The sequence below is a fragment of the Rhodnius prolixus genome, unplaced genomic scaffold (assembly GCF_049639745.1).
Source record: "Rhodnius prolixus isolate KJV_2025 unplaced genomic scaffold, Rpr scaffold_19, whole genome shotgun sequence".
Classification (NCBI taxonomy): Eukaryota; Metazoa; Arthropoda; class Insecta; order Hemiptera; family Reduviidae; genus Rhodnius; species Rhodnius prolixus.
The window spans coordinates 1,867,866-1,877,154 of record NW_027411584.1 but is presented as its reverse complement, the minus strand read 5'-3'; the positions used below and the strand labels follow the sequence as shown (position 1 = coordinate 1,877,154).

Sequence of the window (9,289 nt, the reverse complement as noted above, 5' to 3'; positions counted from 1 at the left end):
TTATATTCTCCACCAACATTTATGTGCTTAAGTCGATAGCAGAGCTAGCAATGAAATATGAATGTATTTAAAAGCGATAGCCGAATTAGTATGAATGGAAGAAAATGCTTAGAGAAGGATTACGTGATTTTAATTTTGGTTAAGCTCGTAGAAGGATGGTAGGAGCACAGAGTGCTGCTCCATCCATTAGCAGTAGTTTATGTAAATAGCGGTATATAGTAGAATGATGAATGTGTGAAGCGAATGTATCTATAAATAAGAATGGAGAGTGAGTGATATTCTAATGATAAGCACCTAGACGATGCTGGCTGTATGGCGGAAGCCAATGCCAAAAAAAAAAATAAAAAAAAAATAAAAAAAAAAAAATAAAAACTCGTGACAGTATTCTCACCAGATATCTTTTGCGTAATCAAAAATACATCATTTTAGAGAAGTGATTGGATAATGTTGTTATACAATTCTTTTTCTATAATGATTGGTAATTATGTAATCATTTTTTTATAGATCTTTCTCTTTGGTTTTTCCCCCCATTCTCTCACTCGAGTAAGTGGAGGTATTGTAATCGTGCAGATTATCGATTTTTAGTTTGTACCAGAAATAACCGTTTTAAGGTTTTTAGCTGAGCAGTTAAGATACTAGACCCGCAAAGCTGAGATGTATTGTTGGTTTAATGGGTTTGATTCCCCCCGGTGTCTAGGCCTTGTATTTTATTTAATGGTTAATATGAGGAATTTATAGTAAAGTATGTTAGGCGGTTATAGGCTAGACCCGCAAAGCTGAGATGTATTGTTGGTTTAATGGGTTTGATTCCCCTGTCACTAGGCCTTGCATTTTATTTAATGGTTAATATGAGGAATTTATAGTAAAGTATGTTAGGCGGTTATAGGCTAGACCCGCAAAGCTGAGATGTAATTGTTGGCTTAGTGGGTTCGATTCCCCGGTCTCTAGGCCTTGCATTTTATTTAATGGTTAATATGAGAAATTTATAGTAAAGTATGTTACGCGGCTAGAGGTTAGACCCGCAAAGCTGAGATGTAATTGTTGGTTTAGTGGGTACGATTCCCAGTCTTAGGCCTTGGTTTTTATTTAATGGTTAATATGAAAATTTTATAGTAAAGTATGTTTGCTAGTCGCCTCCGTCCACGATACCTAATTTTGTAGTTGGACGTAAAGCCCCGCCTGATAAAATAGGCAATTACTTTACTTTTTACTGGAAACATTATTTCCTTTAGAAATTCGATTCTCGGGTAATACGAGAAAAGAATTAGATTCTATTGAATCTTAATTAGGAGAAAATTTGTTGATAGTATTTTTGAGTGTAGTAGTGACAGAATGTCGTGTGAGGTAACCGACAATCAAATCTATCTGAAAAGTAGTAACAATATGGGGGAGCTGTGTGCTAAGATTTATAATAAGTGAAATACGCTGGTCCCCCCCCCCCCAGTTTAATGCACTTAAGAATTGTTGTTAGAAGACGAAGAAGGCGGGTGGGAGATGAAAATATGAAGATTAATGTGTAAGGATGTATGCTGCGCTGCTGGTGGGTGGGTGGGGAGGCTGAGAGTTGAAAGGAGCCCTCCGTGTCTATGACAGGACTCTCCTGTTGGCCGTCTCCTCCTGCGTCCAGTTCGCCTTGATTAATGGTTTTAATGGTGAAATGTGACACTCGCACACCTACCTATACAGGGCAGAGAAGGTGAACATGAGATTGGGAGGCAGCCTTGGACCACTTTAACAAGAACAATCGTCACATTAATTATATCTTATTTCACATGGAAATATTTTTTTCCCTTAATTTGTCTTCCAAGTCTGGCTACATTTGTAACACAAAAATTACATCCGAAACTTTGCAAAATTAATACTTATTATTAATCGACGAAAAACATGAAAGCGCCGTGAATGACGCAATTATTACTACAATGCTTCTATTCCCAAAGCTCTAACTCACGAATTCTCATCAAACTCCTAAGTTTTGAGTATCTATTCCTTACTCAAGCTTACAAAAAAAAAAAAAGAAGCTATTAAAATTGTAACGTAGCAAACTTTGGCGCTATCTCTTGAAAGAAGCTAGAACCTCTAGTTCGCTAGTGGAGCTACTAGGAAGAGCTAGCATAGGAGGAGGCCTAGAATGAACTAGTAAGATCTGGCATGCCTAGAATATGCTGTAAGCTTCTCGCAGATTATAGAACATTCTACGGGGTTATCCAGACAGTCGGTCCAGTGCAGTGCAGCCCATTAGTTGAGTCAGGTCTTTATTGTGAATTAATGGGATAAGTGTTTTACAGTGTTGTAACTTTAGTGAATTAGATCAGTAAATAGTCGTGTTGTTGGTAAATGTTCAATCCTGTGCTATGTAATAAATTAGTTTTATGAAAAGTTTAGCGGGTTTTTTCATTCACGAACCTACTTAATAACTACTGGCAGTCACTAGTTCGCAGTTTTCTTTACATAACATAGAGGGAAAATTTTTACAATATGTTTGTAATCACTAAATAAAGTTTAAATAATATCATAGAAGTCAATTTTAAAATACGAAAAATTTCTATCTTTTGGGTAAAGTAGCTGACTTCCGGTCAACCGATATTTAACAAGTTTTGGAAATCCAGTCCAGCGTATGATTTTTATTAATACGTCGTATTATACAGGAAGTTAGAAAATTTGTTCCAAATAATGCAGATCCACGTACTGTACTGTTAGCGCATATCAATAGTAGTCGTTTTCGCGATTAAAGTTGAAAACAGGAAGTGGTACTTCCTGTAGCCGAAAAGATTTATGATTTGTGACTTAAATCTTACAACAGCATCTTCTGATGGTACTTAAGCGAAATACGTATTAAATTTCTACCTTCTACGGTAGTTTACTTTTTGAAATACAATGGATAAATAGACTTAAACTTAGTAACCAACGTGCTTTCGATCTAAGGGGACCTCGAATTGGATACTTCCGGTGTAAACTCCGTATCGAAATTTGCACGATTCCAATATCTAGAGAGAAGAGAAGGAAACAAGTACAACCATGGTGCCAATGATTACGGACATTCTAGTAAAAACACACTTCCTTTTTAAAGAGTAGTTTTAATGAAATGCTTTTCTAGACCCCCCCCCCCCAAACAAACTAAAGTTCAAAATGTTGTTGTTATTGACGAAGTCTTTTACGTCACTCCACACCAACTGGGAAGAAAAGCGGTGACTAGACTTTCAAAACAAAAAAAAAAAAAAAGCGAAAAAAGCTTGATGAAAATAAATTGCCAGGAACTTTACGAGAAGAGAATAAGGAAGCCAGGCTTTCAAAAGCTCCATAACAAAGAAATCTTGACAAATTCGTCGACTTAAATCTTAAATAAATCTCAAAAGAAAGGACCTACTCCTGCCACGAGCTGCAAAAAGAAAAGAAAAATAAGAATATGTCCGTCATTTGAAAATATTAAATATAACATATGGCGCTCTAAATGTTTTTCTGGTGAGGGGTATAAATACTAGAACGGTAAATGCTGCAAGATAAATGGAGGGGGCCGTTGTACGTTATGGTATTCCTGAAGGACAAACAGGAAAGTCTTCCCTACAGTTTCCTAGGGACACACAGTGTTCTCTCGTTGGGTGCGCGCGTAAGAGTGAAAAGGGTTAGAGTATTAAACTCACATATAATGTTCCTGCGGGTCCAGGTATGTGCTCCTTCACATACTAAACAGTTCCTAGATTCATCTTTATACTTCATACTATATTTCAACTAGGTACTTTTAGTAAAAATAATTCTTTTCTCCTCTGTCTCTATCTCTCTTTATTTGTAAATAAAAGAATCTTTTAAATTATTTTATATCATCAAAAATTTGTTGTTAAAAGTACATTGTTAAAAGTACTGTACATAAACTTTATGTACAGTAAAAATAAATAAATAAGTAAATAAGGTGTTAACACTTTCATGATTTTTCCCTAAACCTAGTTTTACGTAATTAAATTTCCTTTGAAACTTGAGAACACAAAGAATATGGTTAGCGTCACTCTGGAAAATCTTCAACGAACACAAGTAGCCTTTTTTCTGACTAGCTACTAGTAGGTTTTTCAGAATATCAGGGGAAGGTATCTTGGCTCCCGTAACCTGTTTGGTTAAGGAATAAGAACTGGCCAGATGAGATCATAGCATAAGTTCGATATAATCATAACTCCTTCCTCAATCTAGAGAAGGAGTCGGCAACCTATTTTAAGTCGATAGCCATTTCTCCTTAAATAATTTTAATAAATCTTAACCAAGAGCCGCAGGGAAGATGGTGTAAAAAACCTCAGTAGGTCATTTTCATACACTAATTATTATTTTATGATATTCAATAACATTTAAACGTTTTATATATTTATTTTCACGTATTGCAAAGTAAATAAACAAATAAATAATAACTAAACCTGTGTTTGAATGAAAATGGCGGCAGCTCCTATATATTACGTACTGTATTTTAATATAATTCTATTCAATTTCAAACCTATCACATTTAAAATTCTTTTTGAAAAAATATCTTAACTTTAATAAATGAAATTTTCATTTGTTTCAATAAAATTGAAATATACAATTTATTTTGGACAGGCTGAAGAGTCACAAAATTTGGATAAAAGAGCCAATCTAGAGGAATCGAAACAGGATTTAAGAGCTTTCTCCGATCTTCTAGGATGCCAAGAAGAGCGGAAACATTACTAGACCTTCAGTGGGATAGTTACATAAGCTTCTGATGGCAGCGGATTCTTCAGGAGCGGTACCCATCCCTTGTACTAATCTAATCTCCAATCTAAACCTAATTTTTTTGGGCGAAAAAGCTCTAAATTCAAAAAATCTACAAGCAAACCATCTGTAAAACGAAACGATAAAATTGAAAACTTACATAATACTCATGTCTTCCCTGAGTTAAAGCTCAGCTTGCTTTAATATGAGAACTTTGAAGCACAGGTAGCAAAGCCAGAGCAGGGTTATCGAAGGGAATTATCGTTTTTTTGAGGGGTCGGAAAAAAAAAATGGGCACGTCAATCTTAGCTACAGCGTGTTGGGTTCACAGCATCCTGGCAGATGAATTGAATATCCATGGAGAACTCTGGAGCATCACTCACCATCTCTTCCTGGAGGATCCTTAATTAATTAAATAATTAATGTTCTTGTTGTGGGAGAATATTATGTCTTTCTTCCTTTCCTGTTTCTGTACTATTTTCAAGATCTGCTGATGAAACCGGATACTCAAGTTTAGAGGCTTTTTTGGTCTTCTGGTTTTGATGTGTAACACTTTCAGTACAGTGGGGATACCCGAGATTTGGGAATCTGACCAAAAACTTGATGACGGCGAGAGATTGTACGATTAGAGCAATGAGTGAGTGTAGTATGATGGTATTTCCGGTATTTTCCGAAAGCTCTGCTTTACGAAAAGAAATGTTGAGTTCGATAGTGTCACACTTTGTGACGTAGAACAGGATACCATCTTAAATTGGTAAGTCTGAATTTTGTATCCGTATGTTTTGTCACCAACCCTTTTTTGAGATCTAGAGCTCCTGCATTCTAGAGCTAGCGTCGGTCCAATTAGGACGGTAAAGAAGTTTTCAGTCTTGGTAGGTCTATTACCCGAATATAGTTCAGGGAATATAATCGTAAATAGTTTATTTTTGTTTTGTAAAAGGATATGTAAAGAATAGAGTTCGTTGAGGAAGGGCCGGAAACCCCGTAGTTCAGTGGGGGGAAAAATAAATTTTCAGAACAGGAAACTGGTGGACGCGGCGGCAGAGAGAGAGGGGGATAGACAGCAGTGTTGGAGCATCTCTCAAGTGAGACGGAAGTGCCACGTACGGTTGAATACTGGATTTTTTTTTTTTTTAAGAAAAATAGGCGAAAATAAGGACTATCCTGCCAGTGCACCTGTTTGGTAGAATTTCCCAGGTAGATTCACCTCTCGGGGATATAGGGTCAACGCCTACAACATCGAGGACGACCGGAAGAGCTGGTATTTCGTTCTACAGCAAGTGGAAATCTGTGCGAATATTATATGTAAGATTCTTTAATATTGGCCAATATTCAAATTAGAGACCTTTTTTGTTTAGTTTATTAAGCTGTAAGAACTGTAGTTTTATAACTATTTTAAGTAAACTACTTTTTATTTATTATTGTTCATTTTGCATTTTTCTTGTTCGTTTGTTTATTTTTTTTTTGTGTTTTTGTTCGTGTCAATTTAGTTATCAATGAATAGTGCGTCCTGCTTTTCTGTTACTTTGTTCTTTTATTTGTTTTTATTTATTTTGTTTTATTTTGTTCATTTCTGTTCCTCCTGGTGGTTCGCTGTTAACACCACTTCATTTTGCCTTATCTTTATAACAACGTGGCGCTCAACGGTTGTTTGTGTTTTTTTTAAATTAATTTCTTCCCTTATTTTTTCTTCTTCTTTGCAATTTTTGTCCTTTAAGTCGCCCATCCCCTTCTCCACTTAGCGGTGTCGGGCTTTAATTATTTCAACCACAATTTTAGGGGGTAATAAGTCCATTATTTGGATTTCATGGTTAATCATAGCACTAAGAAGAGCTCAAGAGATAGCTTTAATTATTGCAACCACAATTTTGGGGGGTAATAAGTCCATTATTTGGATTTCATGGTTAATCGTAGCACTAAGAAGAGCTCAAGAGATAGCTTTAATTATTGCAACCACAATTTTGGGGGGTAACAAGTCCATTATTTGGATTTCATGGTTAATCGTAGCACTGAGAAGAGCTCAAGAGATAGCTTTAATTATTGAAACCACAATTTTGGGGGGTAATAAGTCCATTATTTGGATTTCATGGTTAATCGTAGCACTAAGAAGAGCTCAAGAGATAGCTCTATGGATTCTATGCTTCTATGATGCAAGAACCTTCAGTAAATATGTACTGAAGCTGATGAAGGATTTGGGCAAAACTTAAACTGATCTATCTAAAAACTATTACTGTAATCATTACTGTAATTTATGTGATCAAGTTTTAGATAGATTAAAAGCTTTAATCAAAAAGATCTGGGTCAGAATTAGAGTACGCTAAGAATAGGAGCCTATTGGTCCATTTCTATTAAGCAATTTACTACTTGGAGTAGAGGGGTTCTATGTTTAGATTGTGCGTGCGTTAGTATGGAGTCAGGGAGAGTGTTGAGTAAATTTAGAAGTGGATTAATTATTTGGCTAGTCCATGGATTAGACTTCCTTTTTCCCTAGTTTCGATTAAGCCACACCAGATCAGCTGATTTACTTTATCAAACAAGGCCAGACGATAAAAAGGAAAAGAAAAAGAAAGCAACAACTCTGGAAAGCTTTTTGACTTGGTGTTTGTGGAGACTTGTGGGAGATCACAGGGCAAAATTGGGGGGGGGATTGTGGACTAGTACACACGGGGAGAAGCAAGTAAAAGAGAACAGGAATAGGCCAAAACCAAAAGCAACGGTGGTTAAAAGTTACCAGTCCAGGGCGGGAAGTTGTAGAGAAGGATGGGTGCATTTTGGGGGTGTGTGTGTTTGTGTGTGGTGAAGTAGCAGGAACAGTTAGACAGTAACAACTCGTCCCCCGCCCAGAGGAGGGGGAGAGAGAAGGATGAGTGCCCCGTTTAGAGGGAGAGCGAGCGGACAAACCTCTCCCACTTCCATTCAGCGGGGCCATGATCGGGAGCGCTGTCTACCCGACCGACAGTTCTCTTCTACACACACACACTCGCACACGCTGGAGCCGAGCAATCCAGTATTCCCAACTACCGCCAGACTTGTGCCAGTCTCAGACAGGCGGCCGTCCTGGGATCATCGTCTCTCCTACATGTCGTCTACAAATGTTCAAACTTCTGAACAGTTCGTACTCTATACGTCTTCGTATCGTCCTCCTGCTTTATGTCTTTATCTTCGATATCGCGATTAATGGTAAGCTCATTATTTCTGATTTATTTATTTTATTTTCATATTTAGCAAAAATATCAATTTTTTTTTTATATTTTATTTTTAAGATTTAAACACAATTTAAAATTTTTAAATGAATTAAAATTTGATTATATTTTGTACCAAAAAATAAATTATTTTGAGCTTTAAAACAAAACTTTTTAAGTAATGTATCGCGAGTAAATAAATATTGCAAGAGTATGTATTGAGTTTAAATTGTTTAATATTGTGTATTTAGCGGATTTACGTTCCAGCGCCCCTCAAATTAAACTCTGCGCTGAAAAAATTAATAAATGAAATAATATTTGTAAAAAAATTAATCCAAATAAAAGTATTGGATCTACGTGTACGTAATATAATACGAGCAGAAGTTAGGGGAGGAAACAACTTTTTCAAGAAAATCTGACTAAAGAGGAACTTCCGGTTTCGGAATTCCCCTTCAAACTCTGAATTTAAGCAATACGCTTCCGGTACATTACGCTGAAAAGAGTACCTTTTAGACGAAAGTATAATTCTCTTCCCCCTCCCCAAAGTGTCCCATTATCGAACATTCTGGGATATTGTTTTAAAAAAAAACGTGTACATCGTACGAGTACATGGTGTACACAAAGTTTGAAGAAAATCGTTTCATAGCCTTTTCTAAAGAAGAAAACTCCATTGTGTAAAGTATTATTTCCGGTTTAACCAGTTAAGCAAAAAAAAAAACAAAAAAAAAAACCACAATGTGCGGAATTAAAATCAGACAATGTCGTGTATACAAATATGTCGAACGCAGGTCAAATACAAATCAGACAATGACGTGTATACACGTGGCAGAACGCAGGGGGCAAAACGACCAAAAGTTTACAATAGTCGTAATAAGTCACTGCAAGCAACTTTTTCTGCAATCTCTCTGGGGGGCTTGAGATTACCAGAGCATTCTGTGTGCATTTCAAAAATCTTGCACCGCTTCACGTTATGCATTGCCTAGTTAATTAGGGACGCACAAGAGCTTTTTTTTACAAGGAAGAAAAGAGCTTTTTTGAATTCTAAGTAAAATGAAATCATGCTCGTACTGTGAGGTCTGAACCTCTATCTAAGGTAAAAACGGGCATAGCACGAGGGTTGAGAGCTTTTCTATTTGTGGGCATAATTCCCCAATCTCTACTGCGGAGACCATACATGTACCAACCACTTATCCACTTGGCTGGCTCCAACCGCAGTTCTATTGGGTAAGATAAAGGAAATATGCCATCAAATAATTATTCTTATTGTATTTTATTAAAATTTCGAGTTTTTTGTAGTTAATGGCAATTTTATATTTTTTTCACAACGAGTATACACGTCGAACGCACCGTAACAGAGATTTGATTTGACTTGTATACACGTTTAAACACTCTTAAACTGGTTA

General features: G+C 36.3%; 1 protein-coding gene across 2 annotated transcripts in view; it reads left to right on the top strand.

Annotated features, from left to right (window-relative positions):
* Nucleotides 1-6,190: 6,190 nt before the first annotated feature.
* Nucleotides 6,191-9,289, top strand: part of LOC141448331 (lachesin-like) — a 78,295-nt gene continuing 75,196 nt past the window's right edge. Inside the window, exon 1 of one of the 2 annotated variants that reach the window (XM_074116664.1) lies at nt 6,191-7,884. In XM_074116664.1, the coding sequence (XP_073972765.1) occupies nt 7,632-7,884 (253 nt within the window). In that variant the 5' untranslated portion in view covers nt 6,191-7,631. The remainder of the gene's footprint in view (nt 7,885-9,289) is intronic. The other variant, XM_074116663.1, reaches the window with a different exon arrangement.